The sequence below is a fragment of the Haliaeetus leucocephalus genome, unplaced genomic scaffold, assembly GCF_000737465.1.
Source record: "Haliaeetus leucocephalus isolate CR32 unplaced genomic scaffold, Haliaeetus_leucocephalus-4.0 Scaffold932, whole genome shotgun sequence".
NCBI classification, from domain to species: Eukaryota; Metazoa; Chordata; class Aves; order Accipitriformes; family Accipitridae; genus Haliaeetus; species Haliaeetus leucocephalus.
Genome location: NW_010973368.1, coordinates 17048750 through 17074013, shown reverse-complemented (window position 1 = coordinate 17074013; position 25264 = coordinate 17048750). Strand labels below are relative to the sequence as shown.

At 36.1% G+C, this 25264-nt stretch overlaps 1 protein-coding gene across 3 annotated transcripts in view; it reads right to left on the bottom strand.

Moving 5' to 3' along the window:
• Positions 1–25264, bottom strand: part of PPP2R5C (protein phosphatase 2, regulatory subunit B', gamma) — an 85912-nt gene that overhangs the window by 15460 nt on the left and 45188 nt on the right. For all 3 annotated transcript variants that reach the window (XM_010583951.1, XM_010583949.1, XM_010583950.1), the window contains 6 exons: positions 16887–17086; positions 9100–9210; positions 8401–8493; positions 8173–8303; positions 5590–5649; positions 1809–1917 (listed from right to left, as the gene is read on the bottom strand). In XM_010583951.1, the coding sequence (XP_010582253.1) occupies positions 1809–1917; positions 5590–5649; positions 8173–8303; positions 8401–8493; positions 9100–9210; positions 16887–16955 (573 nt within the window). In that variant the 5' untranslated portion in view covers positions 16956–17086. The remainder of the gene's footprint in view (positions 1–1808; positions 1918–5589; positions 5650–8172; positions 8304–8400; positions 8494–9099; positions 9211–16886; positions 17087–25264) is intronic.

Below are 25264 nucleotides of genomic sequence, written 5' to 3'. Positions count from 1 at the left end.
CTAGTATTTTGGTGTCCCATGCTGATTTAATAAGTATTCTCTATTTCATAACCTAAGTTAGTTAAAAATGCATTGAACAGTTGTAAAAATTAAGATTTTCTATACATGAGAACTAATGATAATTATGCATATTAATGTAAAGCTGATGCAAGCTGAGGCTCAATTACAGTATTTACCAACTTCAATTCTGAGAATGAGACTGTCTATCTGTGCCTAAATGGTGAACTATTACATCGCTTTCACTTGATAGGCCAATAGTCGCAAAGTAAATGGAAGGATCACTGCACACCTCACGAACTGTTTAATCATTCTTCTAATGTCTCTCCATTTATGGAAGTTCAGCTGATGAGCCCAATTCCTTTCCAGTTTTTGATGACTGCTACCAAGAATGTCCCTAGGTAATTTGAGGAATGGATAAAGATTATTACATCTAGTGTTCTCCACTATTCTGAAGTAAATTTGAATTTAATATAGAAATTAGCTTTCTTCATGTATATTTCGATTTGGCAGCAAATCCTTCTGAATATCTGCCACTGTTTCAATGTGATTTTTTGTGGTTTTACTCTGGTGTTTCACACACTAAACTCATGTGACATGCTTTCCCATTTCATTCACAGCGGGACATGTAAGTGACATATCCCTATGTCACTATCTTCTTTTACTGACAGTAATGAGAAATGCAAATCACCGGAAGGTTCTGGAGAATTAGGTTGTGAATTAAGGGGAATAGATGAAGACCAATCCATCTCAGCTAAGTAGAAGAAAAGGTGGCAATCACAGTTGCCTGCACTAGTTCAGATTATAAGAAAGGTCTGATTGGCCACACCCCAACAGGTTATGTTCACAGCATTAGGAAAAAAAATAAAAATCTTTTGAAATGGGAGCCGCTCTAGCCTACTATTTCAACAGGAACCGATGGGAGCCCCAGTAGGCAAGATCCAAAGCAAACACTTCTAAGCATCTCTAATTGCTAGAGAATTGTAATTATACAAATGGTGTTCTTAAAAATACAAGTTGTCAGTAATTTTATTTGAAGAAATGGTACTTAAAACTTAGGAGTACTTGAACTTACACGAAAATGTTGAACCTTCAAATTAAAAAAAAACCCCAAAGCTGTGTAACAACCTTTCATGGAGAAAATTTCAGCACATCACAATAATACTGTGTTTTCTCTAACACTGTATGATTTCCCACTCCTCTAGGAATTCTGAATGGAACTAAACTCAGCACAAAAAAAATACAGGTGGTTTAAAAGCACAATACATCTCAGATACCCCTTTTTTTTCTGTGTACTTCTAGAAGGATCTATCGAATTAAATAATGATGTCCTAGTAAATGCCCATTTCCTTTCAAAACATCAACAGTTGTAAGAAACTGAATTCCACTGAAATTCTCCATGTAGTTTAGAAAAAACTGTTTATAGATGACATTCATTAAACCCATACTCTTCTTCAATTTTTATATGTCTAAACATTACAGACAAGAACAAGATAAACAAAAAATTCTGGGTGTGGACAAATGATCAAGAAGTCTCACATTAACCAACTACTTAATGCATTTCATCTATAAACACTACAGTGCTTTCAAAAAAGGTATTTATTTATACACAAACACACACACAATTTTTTTTCTTTTCCTCAACAAGTGAAGCATTATAGGTACATATATTTAGTAATTTCCCCAAGTCCAGTCAGCAGTGAAGTGTTGGAGCTTAGAATAGAATCCATGTCAGAATGAGTAGAGTCCCCCTGACCTCTCTAGGACAACTTAGTTTAACACTAGTATGAAAAGCGCCAAACAAAACCTACCTGTGGATGGTAGACACTGAGTGATTTCACTTTGTGCAATGGTAACAAAACCTTCAATAGGAATATTTTGTGCTCTTCTTTTAATGGTAAGGCAAATCCATTAATTATGCTGCCAGGGAAAGAAATTTAAAAATAAAAATCAGTAACTATACAAAATCTGCACTACTGTACAGGATATATCAAAACCCTTGTTTTCAGCGCCCTTTTTTTGTGATCTCCTGAAGAACATGATGCAACAGAAAAATTTACAAATTAAGCATGTGCCAGAGACTTTTTGATCCAGTTCTCTAAAGATTACAAATTAATAGAATAGTCAAATCAACCTCTGCCCATCCCTCACCCAAGTCTTTCACAGGTCTCAAATTCTTCTTCCAAGCAACATATATGACTATAACTACACTGCAGATTCCAACTTTCACTATGAACTATTCACTTCATCAAAGCTCTGAATACACATTTCTCCCAGCTTCTTCATGGACTTAAAAGAATGAACCAGAGACTGGATGTAGAAGAGACCAATCCAGGACAGCAGACAAGTCAAAACATGACTTCCACTAAAATATTACTATTTCCAAGACCCTAGCATATAACCAAACAGCATCTCAACACATAACATCCCAGTTAGAGGTGAGTGTAGATGTGGCTCAACACTGGGTCAACGGCACCTTTACCTAAAACCAACATACTAGAATAGAACAGTGTTTTGTGTTCACTTCCTTTGCTAGCATTAACATCAGTTAAAACATCCAGAATCCTATTGCCCATTTACTATTTTAAATCCTATTTTATTAATTCCTCCTCACTAACAAGGACAGAAGGCACCCAAGCAAAAGGAACCTGCCAAACTTGTCTTAAAAAACCACATTAAAATAGTCAAAGTTACATGTATATCAGATCTCACAAATCAGATGATGTCCCAGAATTAAGACTTACTGGGTAACACTTGCTCACCCTTGCCGTACATGCTTAAAATAATTTTCACTAGTAATGACTGCTCAACTGTTTTGAGGATACAAGGTTATGCCCTCCTGAAGTCTCTCAGTGCTTAATAGCAAAACCCCATTTCTACATTAACACTTCTATGGTGTTCTTGCCACAACTTCTACATACTCAACACATACAGATTAACTTCATTTAAAAAAAACAAAAAAAAAGCTTCTCCAAGATGTTTTAAGGGTTAACAACCACAAAGAGGAGCAGAATTGTAGGGCAAGTTTGACCTTGATTGAGTATGAAGAAATTCTGCAATCCTGTCAAGAGATGATTGTCGGAAAAAACATAACCACATTAGTAGTTCCTACTGGAAGTGTTCATTTGTCCAGTACTATATAGTACTTAGCAAAGGGAAAGAATGAAATGCAGTACTTCAGCATGAAATTCAATTCCTCTTTACTTCTGACAAGTCAAACCCAGGAACCTAACTAAAAACTGTTACTCGTAAGAAGCTCTATGTCAACAACACACTGTGTGAAACTCCTCAATGGAATGGAAGAATAACCAATAGAGAACAGTTACAACTCGGAAGACTCATTTAGCTACTAGACATTTTGATTTGGAAGCCTGAGAAAAAAAAAACCCTTAACTTTTAAGTGTGTAACACTTAAAGCTAACCTATGTTGTGGAAGGTGGCAAAGCGGAGCTACATGAGCATGAGGACCACATCTGAATGAGACAAACCAGTGCATGGCAATAATGGGATAAGATTGGGAGGCTATAATAGCACAGGAATGTATATAAATTATAGAGGCTGCTACTATGTTTTGGAGGGCTTTAAGGACTTTTAGCTGCTTAAAAGTAGTTGCTTATGATAAAATAGAACTCATAGCTTGCTTAATGCTTTTGCCTAACGTTGACGTATTCTCTGATCAGAGCAGTTAAGAAGATTTGGAAAGCAGGAGAGGGGGTCTGAGCCAGGAAAAGGAGACATAGTAACAAGTAGCATAAAAAAGAGGAAAGAGAAAGAACCTGCCTAGAGACAAGAAAAAGGACTCAATGAGAGAGAAGACGACCCCAGACCCGAATATTGCTATTGGACCAGACTACGGTGTGAGGGGCAGGAACTTAGATTTTAAGGGTGCAATTGCCCAGGGATTTTAGTGTTTGGGGTCCCTCTCCAGAGGTACCCAGCTCAAGCCGTCTAAATTTGTGCACCACAGGTAGAATAAATTATGCTTTTTACATTGAAGGCCTTAATTAGAGATTCTGTTTTGGGGAAACAAGGGTTGAGCCTAGGGAAAGAAGTGGCGCCCAAGGGTGAGTGTGTGTGTGTGAGGAGTCGGAAGGGACACCCGTGGGCTCACTGGAGTTGCCCACTGCGAAGGGACTCCGGTCCGAGCAACTGAAGTCTCGGGTGGGGTGTGTGCAACTCCTTGATCCTTGCGTGAATGCTCAGGCAGCAGCTTCTCCCTTAACACCTAACAAAACCAAGAATGAAAAAGCTGCTGACTTAAGTAACAGTTTTCAAGATTTAGTTCCATGTTCTAGTATTTAAGCTTTACATAGTCTTCAGTATATCTTGATGAGTATTACTTGATTATAGTATGCTTAAGTAATGATGGATATGTAACTCCTTTAACCATTGAACATTTCATTGAAAATTAAAGAACTATTCTGCGCAGACACGTAGACCTAGAAAATTTTAAAACATCTTTCCAGTTTCAACAGCATTCTCGTCTGCATTAAGAACTGCATTGCCAGCAGGTTGAGGGAGGTGATCCTTCACCTCTGCTCAGCCCTGGTGAGACATCTGGAGTGCTCGATCCAGTTCTGGGCTCCCCTGGACAAGAAGAATGTGGACATACTGGAGGGAGTCCAGTAAAGTGCCACGAAGATAATGAAGGGCCTAGAGCACCTGCCATACAAAGAAAGGCTAAGAAAGCTGTTTAGCCTGGAGAAGAGAAAGCTCAGGGGGATTTTACCCATGTGTACAAATATGTGAAGGGATGGTGTGAAGACGACAGTCAGACTCTTCTCGGTGTGCAGTTAAAGGGCAAGAGGCAATGGGCACAAATTGAAACACATGAAATTTCATCCAAATGTTAGAAAAAAACCTTTTCTATTGTGAGCGTGGTCAAACATGGGAACCTGTTGCCCCAAGACGTTGTGGGGTCTCCATCCTTGGAGATATCCAAAGCCCAACCAGACAAAACCCTGCGGAACCTGCTCTCGCTGGCTTGTTATTTTTATGTGCAAAGATACGGAAACACCATAAAGTAAACCTAACTAAACTTTTAAAGTGTATTAATGTATAAAAACCCAAAAGCTTGCACATGGATTAGAGATCAGTTGATAAAAACACTAGTTTTGATGAGGCTATCGGCTTTAAGTTGTAAAATTTTAGTTTCAAGGGCTTTTGGATACATCACTGAAGTTTGCAAAATAATGGGATTAACAGAAGAAGGTTTCTGAAATTTCATAATCTATGCTTCCTTTGTTTACCCAATACACATTTAGTGATGTTAGAATTTTTGAATAAATTTCAACTCATTACATGTTATTTATAGTTGCTTTACAACTAATATTAATTACAAAGATCCTAAGCTATAACATAAGACAAAAAAATAAGATTTAAGACACTATCAACATCCCAAAACATTGCCACAAGGTTCAAGTTTTTGCTGCATTTCTGCAATCTTACACAAAACGTATTCTCTTCGTTACAGCTTTGACATGATATGAAGCTATTTTAATCTTGTCTCAAAGCAATCCACAACCCCCAACTTGATTTTTAAAGTCTACTCTGAAGACGAAGCAAGTTTAGTTAAACAAAGCTACAACTTACCTTCCCAGTATTTCCAGTAATTCTGCTATGCCATTGTGATGTTCTGTTTCATAAATAAACCTAAATAAATAAAAAGTTTTACTGAGTTACTGCTGAAGAGAGATACAAATCTAACACCAAGATCCCCATCTAACATTACAGATAGCCTTGACCTTCGAGGTTTTAGTCACTCAGTAAAAAGAAAAAACAGAAATGTATAGTGGAAAACAAACTTTGTGGAAATGAATCAATAGCACATCAAGCTGCTTTCAACCTGCACACCTGCTTGCTCTTTCCCCCCACATTTAACATAGCAGCATGCACTTGAGCTTTTTCCAATACTCATATTCTATGCCATTTTAATAATGCAAAACTGAACACAGCAAACAACGCCTTAAATATTAAAATAACACAAGAGCATCTGGCATAATCAAATGCCATGACTCAACAGTCCATAGCGCATGCAAGCACAAGGTGTTCAAACAGTTACTACTTATGGATCTAAAAAGCTCTCTGGCATTACAGACTACTGTGCATACAAAAGGCTCTGTAATAAACAGAGGAAGTAAAATTTTCCTGAATTTTCTTGTGAAAGAGCACTGTAGTTTACTAGGCAATCACCTTTCCGCTCTTCTTCCCCATCACCTGAGTGTAAATTTATTGAGAAAGTTCTATGCAAAACTTCAGGTATTTTGCAAATAGTTATAAAAATTTACACTTATGAGAAAATAATTCTACTCATTAAAAATATTTATTTGAAAATTTGTCATAGACTGACATATTGACAGCTACTTAAAATCCAGAATATTTGATGTGACAGCTTTTTCTCCTTAAAGATCCTTTCCACAGAATACAGCACAACAATTCAAAGCAAAACTAAAGACAATGATACGAAAAGCTTCACAGTGAATTAACAGGAACATAAAGGTTCAATTAAAAAAAAATTTTTTTACAGTAGAAAAACATAAAAAATTAATGCACTATCCGGACAGAATTCATGCAATTCTGATCTGTGACTAAAAGACAAACAAAGACCATACATTTTTTAGGTAAGCACAGTTACAAACTGATGACTTGCAGGAAAAAGTGTAAGAAAGGAAATATATTGAGAAATTCTACACATACTTTAAGAGCTTATTGTGCACAATCCACTAATTCAAAACAGAAGTTGAAACAACTTTCCTCCCTTGTGCTCACATGCAGGAACATTAGTTTACACTTGGATGCAAAATTTTTTAACTTCTAGCTCCTAACTATTACACAATTAAGTGAGGTTTTCTGTTTAACCCCCCCCCCAACTTCGCAGACAAAGGTAGTCTCTACAGCGCAAATTATATAATCTCCCATACACGTTTCAGATTGAAAACATATTTATATACAAACTAATACAAAGTTGATCTAATGACCAGAACATTTCTTAGTCTTTCAAAAGCCTTGCACCAGAACAATCTGTGTTTGAAGACTTTGCTTCCATTATCCCTGAAAGTAAAGTGCAAGAAGTAGCAAATAAAAACACTATTCAGAAGCACATTATAATATGCTGTGATGCTGTTGTACTGTCTGCTTCAGATATTTTTCCAAAATTATGCATTTTGGAATTAATTTAATAAAATCTATTTGTGGAGAAAAAAAGAATTTACATCTTTCTTTGAAAAAATACACCTGTACTTTTTCGGTAGGACATACTGGCTCTTGACATGTCCAGTCAAGAGCAGTTATCTGCAAGACAGTGAAGGCTTACTAACTATTTTAAAGTAGCCCCTCTATATCTCTTCTAAGACTTACTTGTTACCATAGACAGGGAGGATAAACTCCCTCTACAGCTGGTACTGCTGGGTGCCATTCATGAGATGGCACCAAGTATGTGGCAGCTTTTTGCTACTTTCTTAAAGGGGTAGCATCATACATTCATTTTGGGATGAAAACAACAGTGGTAGAGAAAAAGGGAAGCATGATAGAAGGAATGTAAAACTGATATACAACATTGTAGAAAAGAGAAGTATACCAAAACTAAAAGACTAAAAATGGCACCATAATCTTGTATTCACACTTTACATAATGGCAGTAAAAACACACTTCTAAAGACCTTTGGTAATACAGTGGATTTATTTTTCATCTTTACTTTTTTTTTTAATTGAGGATAATACTACAGTTCATTCTATTGCAATTAAAAAAATATTTCATGAGCCCTAAATGGTACATCTCAGTTCTGAGGAAAGAAAAGGCAGTAAATATGTTCCTTCAAGCAAATTCTAGATCTCTCAGTCATTTGATTTGAGCCCAACTTCTGCATTATGAAGAGCTAAGTTTAAGGCAGTACTGTAATACAAATAGTAATACCCAATAAGAAAAGAAGCCTCACAGATAAAGATACCAAACCACCCACTAAATCACATACTAGCTCAAATTTCAGCTGCCAAATTTATGCTGTGTGCAAGACTATCCTAATTTAAATCACCCAGACTGGTATTAATTATTGTTAGATGTAGCAATATTGGGTATCAACTTACTAAGAATTAAAAAAAAAATTGCTAGCAGTGTCTTGGGAGTATTTTTAGTTGTATATCTGATCACATGCATCACAATGCAAAGATACTGACATACCTATAAAATATATTATTAATTTGTTTCCGGATGTAAGCTCTTAGGCCTAAGAATTTCCCATATATTCTGTGAAGAGTTGTTTTAAGAAAATCTCTTTCACGAGGATCTTCACTGTCAAAGAGCTCTAAAAGCTGCAAAGAGGGAAAAGAAGAGATGCACTTTACTTGAATCTACTGCATTGTAAAAATAATTTAGAGCTTGAAGTTAAAAATTCTTTTTTTACCTCACCTGTAATACAAACTTCTGATCAATATATTTCTTAGCTATATTAGGTTGAAAATCTGGAGATTCTAAAAACCTTAAGAAAAATTCATAAACAAGCTGAAAAAAAAACAACAAAAACCAGTATTAGTCTTTTAAACAAGGAACCATTTAATAAACAGCACATTAACAAAATTACTAATTAGTTGCTCAGAACAGCACTATGTTTTTATTTATATACCACACAGCAAAAGCTTTGCTTTTGCTCTCCTGACAAAGTACAAGAACTTAAGGTTCTTTAAACTGCACTGAAATTCTGCTGAGCTCCATCACTAGATTTTACTCAAATGACATACAGTAATCTAATATTCATCACGCCCAGAAGTACTTGTTTCGAAAATTCTCTGTTCTCCTCTGTTTGTCATGGTACCTCTGCAAGCTAGAGCTCTGCCTGAGTCAGATCAAAGCATTCATACTGACAAACGGAAGCTCATTTAAAATCCCACGTTACATCTGTACCACAAGAAACAAGCCTTTAACCTATAATATACTAAGATTTTTTAAAAAATATTATCACTTTAAATTAAAGAAATATATTTTAAATATTGCAGAGAAATGTAATTGACTTGAAATAAACACATAACCTAAACAAGTTTGAGTCAATAAACAACGACTTTAATGTCAAATTCTGTTAGACTATGACATCCTAGTCTAAACATTAAATACCTGTAGATGAGGCCATGCAGCTTCTAAGGTTGGTTCATCTTCCTCTGGATCAAATTCTGCTCCCGTTGGATTGGAAGATGGTGGTAATGTTCGAAACATATTAACTGCAAACTGAAATCACATATGCCTTTAAGAACTCTGAAACAAGTGAATGATTAAAAAAGACTTCAAAGATGGTTTTGACTGAGAATTCTTTACATGAACTACTTGAATTAATATTTGCAAAAATACAAGCTATATAACCCAGTAGTTTAAACAATAAGGTACATAAATTCTTTAAAGATTTCTAACTTGGATAACACTTTTCCACACAATACACTTTAAAGCACAAATCTACTGTTGGGACACGTTTTATGAGGATATTGCTCTGATGTCTTTACACATACACACATTTTAAAAGCCCAAGCAAATGTATATATAAAAAATGTTTGTGTAAACATTTTATATACATTTTACAAGGCGTTGCAACAACCTGCAAAAGTGGAAGTCAGAAGCAGAGATGCAGCACAAAGATTACCTGCAACTGTTCTTTTCTGTAAAATATTATCAGGTTCATTTCACACCATGGGTATATACACACGGAAACACTTCAAAACCAAATTCCTCCCTCCTCCTCTTAGTAGCAGTTCTCTTAAACCATGTCCATCTACCTGACATCATGGGGGCATTGAGGGGGAAGAAATGCGCACTGTAATCCTTTAATCTTTCACTTCATCTGAATTCTCAAACCCCTGAAAACCATTTACCATCCTCATGGAAGTGGAGCAGACTAGAAAGATGAATTGCTTTTCAAGTTGTTGATATATACACAGATAAATTATTTGTGTGTTTCCAAGTGCTTGTCTAGACACACTTTCATACTATGTATGAACCAAAGTAGTACTCTTCACAAACCCCTTTAACATGAGGAGAGTTTCAAAGTCCCTAATAAAGACAAAAACCCCACTTCCTGTCATATGGACAGCAAACTTTTCTATGATGTCCTCCTGTTCTAGGCAAAACAATCTCATCACTAAATGCACGTAGCTTGAATTTTGTTTTTTTTAAGTATATAATCAGAAATAATCACATTTATATCAATTTATACAATGCATGTAATCACAAATGTGAAGTAAAACACAGGTGTTGGCTTGGGGCAGGGGGGGAGGTACAGAACCTTACATGATTTTGGGGATAAATTTAGCACACATTCTCAAGAGTAACCTTACCTAGAATGGTGCAAAGACTTAAAAGGTCTGCAGAATCCTAAATTCTCCACCTGTAATGACAGCTAGCAAAACCAGCTGGCTTCTTTGTGCATAAGAAAGGAACAACTAGCTAGTGATTCAAATGGTTGTTCTCACATCCTGATTTAATGACTAAAACTTTAGTGAGCAAGTTGGAGGGAACATGTTTCTGTCCATGCCAGTAAGAAAACCTGAGAAAGCCTTTATCTGTACATGCAAGACAGCTGCGGCTGTCAGTACTGAAAAGAGACTAATTCCTCAATTCCACTTGTAATCCAGAGTATTAGTTAGGGCAGATGTTGGTAGGAGACAACCAAATTGCTGAGCAGGTAGAAAAATGTAATCTATTTAGCCACGTAAGTGCACCCAAGAAAGACTTTCTTCTTCTATTTTGTTGCTTACTCATTATCAAACCAGTACCAAGCAGTCTAAACTTATTTTGTATGGAATAATAATAATAATAAAAAATCAATTCAAATTAGTATATAGTCCCAAACCACCTCCAGTGCTTCAAAATGATCCTTTGAAACAAATGCCTCAGTCTCTCAGCAGCTGGAACACATCGCAGAAACGATGAGAAGACTGCCAAAATAAAAAGTGGTGTACTGTCCTAACCCTTCGTAACAATTGAGTATATTAGGCTCCATAAAGAAATTCTCTTCAAGTCTATTCCTTCTTACAACACTAAAGTAAATTCTGCTTTCATATACACAGATCATTTTGTGCTTTATAAAAACATTAAGATTCTTTAAATTTTGGTAAACATTTGCTCACAATGAGACTGGTGACTATGCTGAATGGAGAGATACATTGTGCACAAAACTGATTTATCAAATCAGCTGCAGCTGGTTCCATGGAGCTTCACCATAAGGCACACATACTCTGTCCTAAATATGTACCACAAGTACTGGTAAGAGTTAACCTATACATTGCTATTGATATTCTATTGCTGTAACAGATTGGAGATGTCTTTTTGTAAGTATTTAGGGGAAAATCTGAGAATACATTTCTTAAGTCTGGCAAAGTAAGAGACAACAGGGCAGAGAAGCTCATTTGCCAGGAAAAGGAACATTCTTTGCAAAAGGCTACATCACCAGGAGCAGCAGAAACATTTGTAGAGCCTTTCCAAGAAAACCAATACTTGGCTCAGCAAACATGCCAGTACAGGGCATCTCCAGGACCAGCTACGGGGCAGGGGGGAAACGGAACTTGCACCAAACTGAATGTCTTATCTGAGGATGCAAAAGAACATTTTTTTAACTTCACCAGCTGAAGGGTTCCTACACTTTCAGCAAGTGTTTAATACAGCTCAATTTAAAAAAAAAAAACAAACCCTAAACCCTACAAGTTTGAGTTTATTTATGACGTAGCTATTCAGAATGCAAGGTCTACTCCAATATCACATTTAAAATCTATTATTTATGCCACAATTTCAGTCTTTATTATGTTCAAATTCCATCACAGATAATAATCACATGTGCCATACACACATTTTTATTCTTTTCTCAGGTTTTACTGAGTTTTTTGTTTGGTTGGTTTGGGTTTTTTTGCCCCCCCCCCCCCCCTTTTTTTTTAAAAAATAGCATCAAAGCTTTCTTGCTAATCATTTGATGATTACTCGAAAGCTCTGAAAGATGAAGCTGTCTCAGTTTAAAGATACTACTTTGTAGAAGAATGCATTCCACCCATCATTAGTGGGACTCTGGGAAAAGCTACAGAATGCCATGTTTCCCTCTTCACATTCTGACTAATTAACACCTCCATTCACAGTTTAAAATAATGCCATGAATTACCTATTAACTGGCAGGGCTAAGAACTATATGTACAAGGACTATCTGACAGATGGCAGAGCAGACAGTGGGAGGCAGTATCAAACTGCATCAGCTAAATCTGCAAGACTTAGATCATATTCCCATGAAGGAAAGGTCATCCTGATGCTCTATTTTTCTTCAGAATATTCCTTTATTTCAGCAACTGAGGTGTAGGCCTGATATAGACCAAGACTAGCGTATTGGAGTAATCACTATTTCAGAGAATTAAAAGTAAAGCTGAAACATCTTTATGTTCCCCTTTTTAAAAGCATGGACATGAAGCAACTAACAACCTCCAATCTTTGTTTAAAAAAATACCGTGAAAGTTTACAATAGTCAATGGTGTTCCAAGAAAACAAACCCAGGAAGACTAGGCTTGAAATTTAAAACTTGCTAAGGTTGTTAGACAAATGGAAGAACAATCAGCCTTTTCTATATGAGAAAGTCTCAGGCAAAGGAGAAAAGCCTGGTCATGTAAGGTGTTAGGTACAATGTTTTATATTTTTTATTTTTGAGAATATCAAATGGAAAGAGTTAAAACCCAAAACCAAAATAATTTGTTCCATGAGCAATAGAATCAATAAAGACTGATCCGTTTTGTGTTTTATATCCTTGACCAACAGAACAAAACTGCTCAAATCAAGATGCAGCATCTCTCAGTGAAGGCACAAACCTCAGACTCTCTTGTCCCCTCCCCAGCTCCCCACCCTCTCCAACAAAACACCACAAGCCCCCCCCCTTTATGAAATTTGAGTCTTTATGAAAACGGGGCTACTGTGCCAAAATTCTCAGTGCTGTGAGCACTGATAATACTGGACTCCAAAGGACATAATTAAAGAGGATGAGCAAACAAAAAAGGATAAGCAAACAACCTGCATTTTTACCGCTTCACAGGTATGTTTGCTGTAATGGTAGTTATGTACACTGTTTTTCTGGTGGCCCATTTTGTATAACAGTGGAGAATATTTTCAAGCAACTAAGCATCAGAGATATCATTACACATTTTCTCCTCCCTTCTGCTGAGCAGCCTGAGTGAAGCCTGACATGAAGAGCTCTCAATGACAAGCTATATAATCTGAAAGTCTGCACCTTCTATATTTATGTGAATAAAGCCATCCTAATAGCTAAATAGAGCCACAAGCAGTACACTTCTGCTAACAGTAACATCTCTTATTCTAGACCAAAGATCAGAGTAAAAAAACAAAACAAAAAAACACACCTGCAAAACGCCCCAAACAAACAAAAAAATCAACCTTGCATGGGTATAACTGAGTATGTAATTTAATTTTCATAATGCATGAAAAGTTGCAGGGAAAACTGCTTCAGTTGCTGAATAAAATTAGATCTGTTCCTATATATTATCAGTTTTAAAAAGTAGTATTAGCCTATGTGATTCACAAAAACGTTGATTTACCACCCACAAGTTCATCATCATCATCATCACTAAGGAGATGATTCTGGGAGCTACAGGAATAAGTAAGCCATATTTATACATGCTTTTGATCTACTTCTTTCTCTGAACACTTCAACCCTGGACCTCTACATCTAGTACTGCCCTAGTTTCCTTTCAGCTCTCCTCAATACTTTCTAGCTAGCTAGCTGGGGAATATTCATATTGATGTTTGCTTTCATAGTCCCTCTTAAAACAGATACAATCCAGGTACTGCCCATCTTCCCTGAGGTGGAAAGTGTCATCAGTTTGGCTCTGTAATGTACAGAGCTAGCAATTCTCACAAAGTTTTACAAAACTAATATCCTAAGTGTCTGTGCTTCTGACAAATACACAACAGAACACTGTCAAAGCCGCGTTTTCTTCAAAAGCCAAGCTAAAAGGTATATATTCTTTTCTAAACAAGAATCTGTAACAGATGCTTTTGATCAAAAAAGCTAAATTTATTATGTACATTTACAAGATCTATTCAGACATTTGATTACGTCTTACAGTTTTGAGAAGAGGTAAGTTCCTGCTCTGAGGTTAATCAATCCAACCGTACTATATTATACCTGAGAAATGGAACTTGTTATACAAGTGTTTAATAGAAACATTTCCTTTCCCACCACATCATTGCTTAGAAATGTAAAAAGAATTTGAAGGACATGTCAGCTGGCTCTTTGAGGAAGAAAAGGGAAGAAACTCCTGCATCCACTCTGAAGAATTAACATTAGATCCATTTTAGAAATTAATTTCTCTCATATCTTTTGAAAAGGAGACTTATGCTAAACATTAAATAATTGAACTAAGTCTTTAGATAAATATATAGCTTAAAGACAAGACCTTACTATAAATTAGCCCAGGACACTTAAAGCAAAATAAGAAGGGTGAGGGTGGGGTGAACAGGCATGACTTCAGCTCTAGAATAATAAAGAATAAAGAAGAACCAGATGATAAGATAGATGCTTCTCTTGTCAGGGAGAAAGAAGATTCAAAGTTATTGAAAAAGATTAATATTGAAAAAGATTATTATTAAACAGGTAACTTGTGAAATTCATTGCCCTAAGCATCTGGCCTAAATAACATGTTAGCAAAACCAAATAAAAAGACACACACACATATACACAGATGTATATTGGTATATGCTCATACATAAATGAGTAACCTCCAAATTGTGAAGTTGAACAGAATGGCACAGTAAAATCCTAATTCCTATGCCAACTACCAACTCCAAAAACTTTCCAAACCAAGAACCACTCTCACATCCAAGTATTTCTTGCTCACTCTCATAATTTTACTAAAAATGCTATTCTTTATTAATATAATCCAGTGTCAGTAACAGCATACAACTTACATTTCCTGGAAGAGTCTTAAAGTATACAAAGACGTGAGATTTCTTTTTCCTTAAAATCCACACAATCAACTCAAATCCACTGCTAGAACTTAGCAAAAGTACACCTCAGTCTACACATACATGCCTGAAAGAAAGAAGCTACTACTACTACTGCAAGAAGAATACAGTTGTTTCAGAACAGATGACCAAGAGAAAATTGTTCCATAAAAGCAGCCTAAAAAAATTGCTATCTGAATTTAACCTCAAAATACCAGTCCAAGTGCCTTCACTGACAGCATCTATTGCAGGGCTGTGTAAGTCCCATGCAAGGAAACCCCACGCCCTTTAGAACCTTGTACATAAAAAGCATTTTAAATTCACTGAAAGAATTGTCAGATGCTGCATGCTCCCAGCAAAACACTGGGAATTAAGACAGTAACCAAATTCTGCATGAAGATTTATTAAACTGACCGAAGTGCAGACTTTATTACCATTAGTTGCATCTGAAAGTGAAGTATATATCCTCCTCAGCCAAACATATTCTGGCCATGACTATTTGATGGAGAAGATGATGCAGGCACATCAGGCAAAAGTTATGAAATTATGGGCAGTTAAGACTTCTTACACAGAGCAAACACTAATGTCTGGCACAGATGTTCAAGAACTCATCGTGAACTCCATTTTATCTAAATGAAGTGTCAGCAAGCTTATTCTCTTTTGTAACTCTCCTTTCATCAGTGTCAAGTATTCCAAAACAAGCAATCAATTAGCAAAAAACAAAGATATAAATAAGCTATCAAGACATGGGAAAAGCCATGATCCCACATCTCCTAATGCTCTGTGTACATGTTTGACATCTAGAGTTATACGTAATCCTCATATACTCAGAAGTTCTCATGAAAATAACTTCTGTATCAGTAAACACTTATGGCTAATTTAGATTACAAGCAATCTTCAGAATAAGCAACGTCTTTCATACTATAAATCCTTAAGAATCTTTGAAGAAGCTTCAAAGTCTCTGATTTGTAGGAGGACCTCAAAATTTGACTAAGTTCATATTTATGTTAAAGATGCACTGTTTTCTCATCCCCCTGAAAATTCACCCCAAGCTATAAAGTCTCAGGAAAAAACATCTTGTCACACATGGTCAAGAGCTTCTTGTAGGCTTAGCAGTCAGGAATTTCAAAAGATGCTTTCTGTTCTCAGTGTATTGCAGACAACAGCTAAAGACCTCAACCCAACTGCTATTCCAGGCAACTGGTGTCTAGTCACCGCAACGAAAGCTGAAAGAATCTCCTGTAGTTTCACAGCCACCTCCTCCTCTGGAGTCGACTTAAGCATGACAGAAAAATAAACTAGGTCTAGCTGACTAGGATTTGGATAGTGAGAGAGGAGAAACAACGCAGGTCTGAACAGTTCACTTGTTCCAGCAGAACCATGATCTGCCATCCTGTGTACTAAATACAGTCTGACTCTCATTCTCACCTCTGAATACAGAATAAAAATCAAACATTGGTACTGAATGGCATTACATAAAATTAAGTGTCAAGCTTGCACAGGTGATCTTAATTCTAATCTTCTAATTCTCCCCCCCCCCCCAATTTTCAGTTTTGCAATCTACACATTTTTTTAAACAGCTAGATGTATTTAACTTTCCTCCCTATTTTAAAAAACACCTATTCTAAAAAAGATTTGGGGGCGGGAAGCACACCCCCCCTTTCTTTTAAAATACAAAATTTCATTTTTACCAACTTAAACCATTTACTTCTGCTTCATATATGTGTCTAGTTTCTGTCTTACAAAGAGGAGGAATCAACATTGGCAATGGGATTTAAAAGCACCATTATATTACCATTTTGCAGATGTGCAAACATAGTTGATCTTTGAAGATTTCAGTAAGATTTCTTAAGATAAATTGATACAGCTGAAGAAACAACTGTGAATTAAAAAAACCTCAAAATAGTTCCCTTTGTTAAATCACTTACCATATGTACTACTTCAGGGTAAATAGGTTCTGTAATCACATTGCGATTGTGTGTGATATATTCTACCATTTCACTTAAAGCTGCTCGTTTTACTTCCTTCCACTTTAGGTCACTTAGTGGATCAGAAACAAAGTCAAAAAGTACACAACATTGTCGTAACTTCTGGATAAAAAGCTTTTCTTGATCAGCAGGAGGAACATCTGAAAAGGAAAAATAATTGATTATCAGTTATATTGTTGTGGACTTCACTCTTCTCCCCATTTTTACCTCCTGAGACACAGGCATAGCAGCGTTTAACACTACAAGCAAAATTATGGAATCTTCAAAAAACTTTCAAGAACATAATGACCCAGAGTATGAACCCCAGTAAAATACACTGTACATGACAGGATGATTTAACAAAATTGCAACAGTGATGCATACTTGCCTTTGCCAGAAATAGATACTGCATGGAAAAAAATACATACTTTAAAAAAATGCCTCAAGGAAATCCCCAAACAGCTCCATTTGTGTAAAGAATATTATGACACATTTGCAGAAATACTCTGTTTTTCATAGTAGAGATAAATGGGTGGCACTTCAGTTTCAGCATTAGATTTAAGCCAGAGCCACTTTTTAAACCTGGGAGCTGCCACCTCACAAAGTCTGTTTTTATATCAAGTGCCTCCTACAACACAACAGGCTGCTGTAACCATATCTAGGCACAAAACAACTATTCAAGATTTTTAAAAATTTCATTAACACAAGAAATATTTAAAGAAGCTGCAGCAATGCACTTAGGATCTTCAACTATTTGATCAATGTGTAACACTATTTTGAATGTTTGTTTCACATGTACCAGAGTTAGACTTGCATTATGAATCTATTTAAGCACTTGCAGGAACCTGTCTGGTTAACTGTGGCCAGCACTGCAAAATTAAACAACACTGGCCTTCTAGGAAAGACCATACTTAATCACCAAAATGAATGTAAGATATGAAAAAAAAAATTAACAGTAAATTTTAAAACAAACTGAGTAAATACCTCATTTGATATTTACGCATTCTTTAATCCCAGATGCATCTGTTAAGAAACTACGTTGATTTCTCTCTTTTGTGATACCTATTAAAAATATTTCACAGGCTTCAAATATCCTGAGACCAGACTCCCTCATCTTCAATAACAAATAAAAAAAATTTTAAGACAGACAATATTTGTACTCTTTTCATAACACTTTATAATTCATTGTCTATATGGCTGTTATACAGACACTTAACCTTTTAAGACAAAGGTTGCCTTGCCTTATACAGTCTTTGTGCAGTGTTATTTTTATTGTTTGACAAGGATACCTAGATTATTAAAAAAAAATTAAAGTTTTTACTTCCCAATTTTTTTACTTCCTGTGCTTTACACCTTAATCCTTCCTGCTGATCCTCTGTAATTAATTAGCGCTTCCATGTAAAGTGAAATTAGACTGCACAGTTCAAACTTCATACACAGAATTGATAAGCAAGTAAGACAGTACTACTTTTGCCATCAGTATTTTCTGAAATAATGAACCTTCAAAAAATTAAAGATATACTCATTTAGACAGAAAACCACCAATTATAATCTGAAACTAAAGTAAGCGTAAATCACCAAGTCCAAATATAAATGTGGAAGTTTAAGTTTAGGTTAGTGTTAAGAAGGAACTAACACTAGACTGCTGTTTATAAACATTCATATGATGACGAATTAAAATACCTCCTATGGCTAACATTTCAACAGTTACAGAAGTTAGCCTTTTAAGTTCTACAGACCTTTAGCCTTGATGCCACAAAATTCTGCATGTGCTTTATTTCTTCCTTAAGTAATCCTATGAGCAGTTAAGATGACTAATGCATGTGAAATTACAGATCATTATACACAGCAAAAACTTTCAGGATCAGGACCTTAGCTTTCAATACTTAGTAAATACTAAAGTAACTGGCCAGCAGTAAAGAAAGCAGTACCATATTTTGACAGCAGCAAAAATTGATGCCCAATTAAAATGACCACATGACTAAAGCACTAAGCTTAAGACGAGAAATGTGAACACACCACAGAAAGCCTGTGTAAATTAACACCATAACACATTTTATGTTTGTGCATGACTTTGTTGTTAGATATGAACTGCTAAGACATTAATAGCATGTTAAAAAACAGAGTAAGACTACATTGCCTTTGTAAATAGTTCTGCAGTTTATCCCCACTTCTTCCAGTTGATGACTTCTTTTTTCCTTAAAAGTATCATAAAATGCTAAAATTTTCTTAAACGCAAGCAGCAAAAGCTACCATCAAACAAAGTATTTCAAGTGGTACTACTGAATACAAGGACACACAACCTAACACATGCACGTACAATCTAATAAACTGTGTCTGACAGATATCTACGGCCCAGTGGATTAGTTAAATACAGTGAGTTGCTCTCCTTTAAGTGCCTGACAAACTTCTCCTTAAGATAACAAAAGCTGGAGTAGCTCCTCCCTCCCCAAGAGAAGTTGCTTTCAAAAGTACTTTTGTTATAGTAAACCTGGACGATACATTTGGTTTAAAACAGCTGGCTTTTTTTTTAATTAATGTACACTAAATTGCTCTGAAAATTAATTCCAGGAAAAAACCCTGTAGAGTAATAGCCCTGTAGTAGAACATACAGAATAAAAGTGTAGTGTACATGAAAGAAACCATAACCAGTTCCAGACGTCAGTGTCACCAAGACTCCGAGGATAGTGCAGACTTCAAGAACAAAACCAGAAGGTGCTAAATAACAGGTGCCCCTAAACAGAACAACAACTTTCTGGCAAATAAACCAAAATTCCCGTACACTGTTGTGAACAAATTGAAGGTACTTTAAGCCACATAAATTTTGTATCTGAATACACACACTTTTGCCTATTTGGATTAAAAACCATAGCAATGAATAATTTCTCCTGGAAAAAGAGTATTTAATTGAGTTGTTTGCATAGTGAAAGTCAGCCAAATTTATGACCTGAATGTAAAAAGTCTTGGATGTACAAAGTGGTTGGAGCAGTTACCTTTTCCCAATTAACTGTAAAACAGAAAGTGGGTCAACCTGAAGTGTAACAACACAATTTCACTTGGGGATACTGTGCTATGAATATATACTCTACAAAATCTAAAGCCTAAATAGCGATTATAATCGTATAAGTAATGGACACACAGTTACGATGATTTACAGTACACTAATCAGAAAGGAGAGGAAGCATTAAAGCTGCAATTACTACTAATATCAGAAGTTAAAGACTGACAACTAAGAGGGTCAAGAAATACCCTCAACAAGGCAAGCCACCTCCCTTGCCATTTATTCTGAAGTGGCCTAACCATTTTGATAACTCAAGTCATCCTTGTTATTCTAGAAGAGAAAGATGTTCTTTATATAGCCTGAGAACCTCACACATTTCTAAGGAACTGCATTTTATTTGGGTTCCCCCCCCCCCCCTTTTAGGGGTGGTCATCAACAGCTTTCAAGGGTCCAGACCTCAAATCTCTCGTGGCACTTGTCTGGAGTACTTGCCATCAAATCAAGATCATCCCTACTTTTAAGGTTTGAAAGGATGATTTCAGTATGACATAAAATAGAAGGTTTGCTAGGAAGCTGACTTGAGTAGAATGTAATGTTTGTGCAGAGAACATATGTGTACCTGCAGAGCAACTCCAAGACACCCCAAGAAGTCATTTATCCTCAGTCACATACCAGGGACTATCTGTTACTTTCTTCCAGTTAACTGCATGGTGACTTCTACATCACCTTCCACTTAATTCAATTAAGCCATAACCCTTGACTTCCAATTGCTGAAGTTAACTGACATTTGAAGAGACTGCTATTAGGTAGAAGTTTCTATAATTGAGCAATTCTCGTGCTCCATTCCCCAATGACCATGGGAAGGCCATGGTTATTCAGAAGCTACTCCTTACAGTTATTCCAAAACTGGTATTTGGAGCTCTTCACTGAGCAATGTTTTGGGTTTGGTTTTTTATGTTTGGTTTTGTTTGGTTTTTTTTTTTTTAAACAAACAAACCAAACACCCCCCCAAATCAAAACAAACCATACACAATGCGCCCCCCCATTTGCTAGCCACTATTTACACCATTTTCAAAGAATTTGTTTCCAAACAGTAGCACTAGTATAATCTTAAGACTCTTTATTCAATCCCTATCAGTAATCACACTTTCAATTGAGTACTATTTCTGGTCCTCTACTAGAACAGGAGCATAATTTTTCAGAATCACAAAGAATTTCAGTCTTACATTTGGATTGGATGTCCAGCAATTCCTGACACAGATTTACACAAATATTGTAATGGCATATTTTATGCTTAAATCTGCATTATTTATCCTACTGTCCTTTTTGTAAGATAGAAAAATATACTAGAAAAAGTATCAAAAGAAGGTAGGTACTATGATAGCAAGGTAAGCCTCTGAGCCTGAGGGATCAGCTTTTTGTCTTATTCAAGTTTCTCAGAGTTTCTTTCCTTCCAATCCCAGGATAACCATTAGATCAACTTACACAACCTACGGAGATGCAAGCTCTACCCCTTCTATTTTAACAGTATTGATACAGAAATAGCTCTTCAGTTTAAAAATCTTCAACATCATCTTAGACTGTGGCCTTGCCACATAAACTTACTGATGAGTATAAAATATGTTTCTTTCCACTGCATAATTGATACCAGCTGTGCTTTTATTACCAGACTAACTATACCATTATCTCACTCTGTGAAAGGCAGCACCTTCAGTCCATAGCTCAGTTTGAAACAGCCAGGGAAAGATCAAGTACTCAGCTACCACCTGCCTTAACAGAACACAGATGATTTGTTGTAAAAGCTAAAATTTAAAGTCAACTTTGTATGAACACCGATTCCTTGGAAGCTTCAGGTATGTCTTCAGCCATTCTTACTGCAAGTTAAAGTTAAATGAGCTCAGTGCAAATGAACTTTTCATACTGGTCACTGTCCTCCCTCCCGTCCTTGCTTGCTTCTCAGCCAGGATGTGGCATCATTCTGCACCCAGGAGCTACCAACAGAGTATCACAACCTGAGAAACCACCATTTTTTTTAAGGTACAGCACAGCTAGAGAACTAAAACATAGTTATATTCTCACAAATCAAGATTTTTCCTGTCTTCATATTAAAATAATTTTTGGCTGGTTTCAGAGAATTAGAAAAAGTAAAAATAAACCAGAAAACACTTAAGTTCAGTTTTTAAGTGCCTGAACAATATTGTAGGATACACGAGTATTTTTGCACTGCAGGACTGCAGAGAACTTACTGTTCTCTGGGTAACATTTTTAATGTTCCTTCAAATCTAAAAACTATATTTTTAGTTTTGTATTGTAATTGTGTCATCACTGGGCATTGATGATTGACCCCTCCCCTATCTTTTTCACAGAAGCCCATTTTTCTGTGGCAACAGTGTAATTTAATAGTTGCTGAATGGAGGACAAAAGGCAAGGCAGGATAAGTAGGTGACCCAGAGATGTCACACAAAACTGCTGTTTTCTAATACAGATTGAAACTGAAATAAGCTAGAAGCTTAAAGTTTTTAGGTCGTGCCCCAACAGGAAGAACAGTTGATACAATTTCTACCACAAAACACAATTTGTGGTTAGTAAAACTCACCATGTTACATCATTTTGAAAGCAGAAAACAAGAGACATGGTTCATAATTTGCAGAAAATACATACAGAAGATAAAATTAATCTCAGTTGTGTGAGCACTTTCTTGCTTATACATAAAGGCTCAGCAGAGGTTCCACTTTTGCTCGGCTGACAGCTCCTCATTTCATTAAAAGAAAAATAGCTCTTTTTTCTTTAAAACCATCAGATACCCATAGCTAGCAATCAGACTATGTACACACACATCAGTTAAAAAAAAGTTCCTCTCATTTTAAATGGGCAGCTAGATTTTTTTCATACAGAAACACACATAGAGGTTTAAGTCAAAGAATACACAGACCACCACACACAGGAGAAGTAGCACGTGCAAAAACAAGGTCATTGAAAAAAAGACTAACCAAAAATCACATGCTAAAAGTAACTGCTTCCTTAAGAAACTGGTGTAGAGCAAAAGTCCGGGCATGTAAGGTGACTCCTGTTTGCAAGTAGACAACACATCTTATGCAACATGTCTGCAAACCTACTGAAGGGCTAGCATTTTTAATGATAGGGAAAAACAACATTTAACTGTAAACTATGGTACTACCCAGAACATATCATCAAGTATATTGATAACACGGTCCCTTCTGCTGGTCAAAAGTAAGTATTAGTGTATTGCAAATTTGATGTCCATCGGAAAAGCAAGCAGCATTAAAGCTTTAGTGAAGCTTTGCAATTTGCACTACGTAGTTGTACATCAACATTTGATAAAATTCCATTTAAAATAATTACCTTATTTTGAAATGGTTAAATTACTATCCTAATCCAAAGCAAGGAATACTTTTCTGGGTTACAGAACTTAATTTTTATTGCATTTCTATTATTTGACAAACTCATTACAGTTTTCACTGATTTTATTGAAGTCATGATGACAATAATTAACACTACTTCGAAAGGACACTCTCCCAGTTAACAGTATTCTATCCTAACACATGATATTGGAAATAAGGGGGTAGCACAGGGCAGAAATCTTCCAATTCATGCATGGAAAAGTTTTATTAAAGCTGTTACTTCTAGCAGCACTTAAAAATAAACTCGAGGAATACAAAAAAGTACTATAATTATATACAAAATGCAATACATTTTATACTATAACTAGCAACCCTGGGAGTGGGAGTTTGGCTGCAGATAGCTCAAAGCAGGCAAGATATTGTTGTATGCATACGTTGGACTAGAAAATACATAAAACATACTGTTGCTTATGTTGTTTTATTTGGAACATTATTGATCCTGTAGAAGCATTTCTTTGCCAAAAGAAACACTTAAAACAAGAAAAATGACCACAGCAACCAAAGCCACAGGAACACTCATGGAAAAACAGTGTGCTTGTATGAGACTCAAGAGAGCATGATATATCAACATTTTAAGTAGCATAAAAGAGGAACAAACTTCCACTCTTTATCTCGCTATTGAAGATAAAGGGATGCACATGTACGCAATGTGAAGCATCATAAAAGAATGCAGGCTTACTCCAAAAGAACTGAGCTGTAAGTTTAAGGTCCTTCTCTAATTACCATGTATTATACCTGTAAACATTCCTACAGAGTAGTTCTCAACAGCTTGCCTTTTTTTTTTTCCTGAAACACTTAAACACATTTCCTGTCAGAAACAGGACACTGAAGATTAGATGGACTTTCAAGTCTGATCTACAACAACAAAGCTCACAATTCCCAAAAAACTCCTGATGAATAATTTAAGATATTTTACAGGTACTTAGAGCTTCCATAAGGATTACAAGAAAACACTTATTATTCCAACCAGCTATTATCATAGTAAAGTTGTTTTGTTCAAGGCCAGTTAGAAAGTGAGCCGAGAATGGTAGGTGGATGCACAAGGGAAGTTTCCAATCTCAAGCAGTACTTGCACAGCAGACTGAAACTTCCATAGGCATGACCTCTGCCTGCATCAGCTGCCTTTATGCAGCACCATGACACTCAGTAGCAGTCCAGGCATTCAGGAGAGGGGGGAAATGAGAACCAGCTGTAACTACAGGCTACATCCACTCCTTTGCTTTCAAGGAACTGAGCTGCTGCCAGAAATACGTTTTGGCTGTTCTTCAGATAACAGAAATTTGTAATTGGAAATAAAAGCTGCTCTTCATTTCCCTGCATTTGGAGAAATTCTACTGCTCCCAACTGCTGCTGTTTCACATTTAGTAATGCACCTGAAAAAGACTGGCACCCAGAATATGAGATCTATTTCCCTATATGTTGATAGAACATAAGGTTTAAAAACAATGTTTAAATTGATACATATGTGGCACATTTTCTACCTAAAATTAAAATAAAATGCAGCTTGCTTTTGAAGCAGTTCAAATTTTTGGATGATTAGGTACTCCAGTGGTTTTATTTCCAGCAAACCAGTCCTGGTTAGTAGCAAACATTCAAGCTTTATTTTTTCAATAAAGCAACAGCACTGATACTGCTTCTATGCTGATCTGCAGTCTGGATCTAGCCATAACTCCAATTAAGACAAAAAAGCTATTTCACCTATGACAGCTTGTGTATGAAACTGGTCTTAATCATGATACAGAAGTGGGGAGGGGGGAGGCAGGAGCAAGATGTTGGAATTCATTGAAGTAGATAGGTACACAACATCTAAAATTTTCGTTTTCTACATAAAGAAATCTCTTGGCTAAATTTTCATTAAAATAAGCAGCATTCAAATAAGCAATATATTCTTCTATTGGGGGGGGGGGGGGACTGTT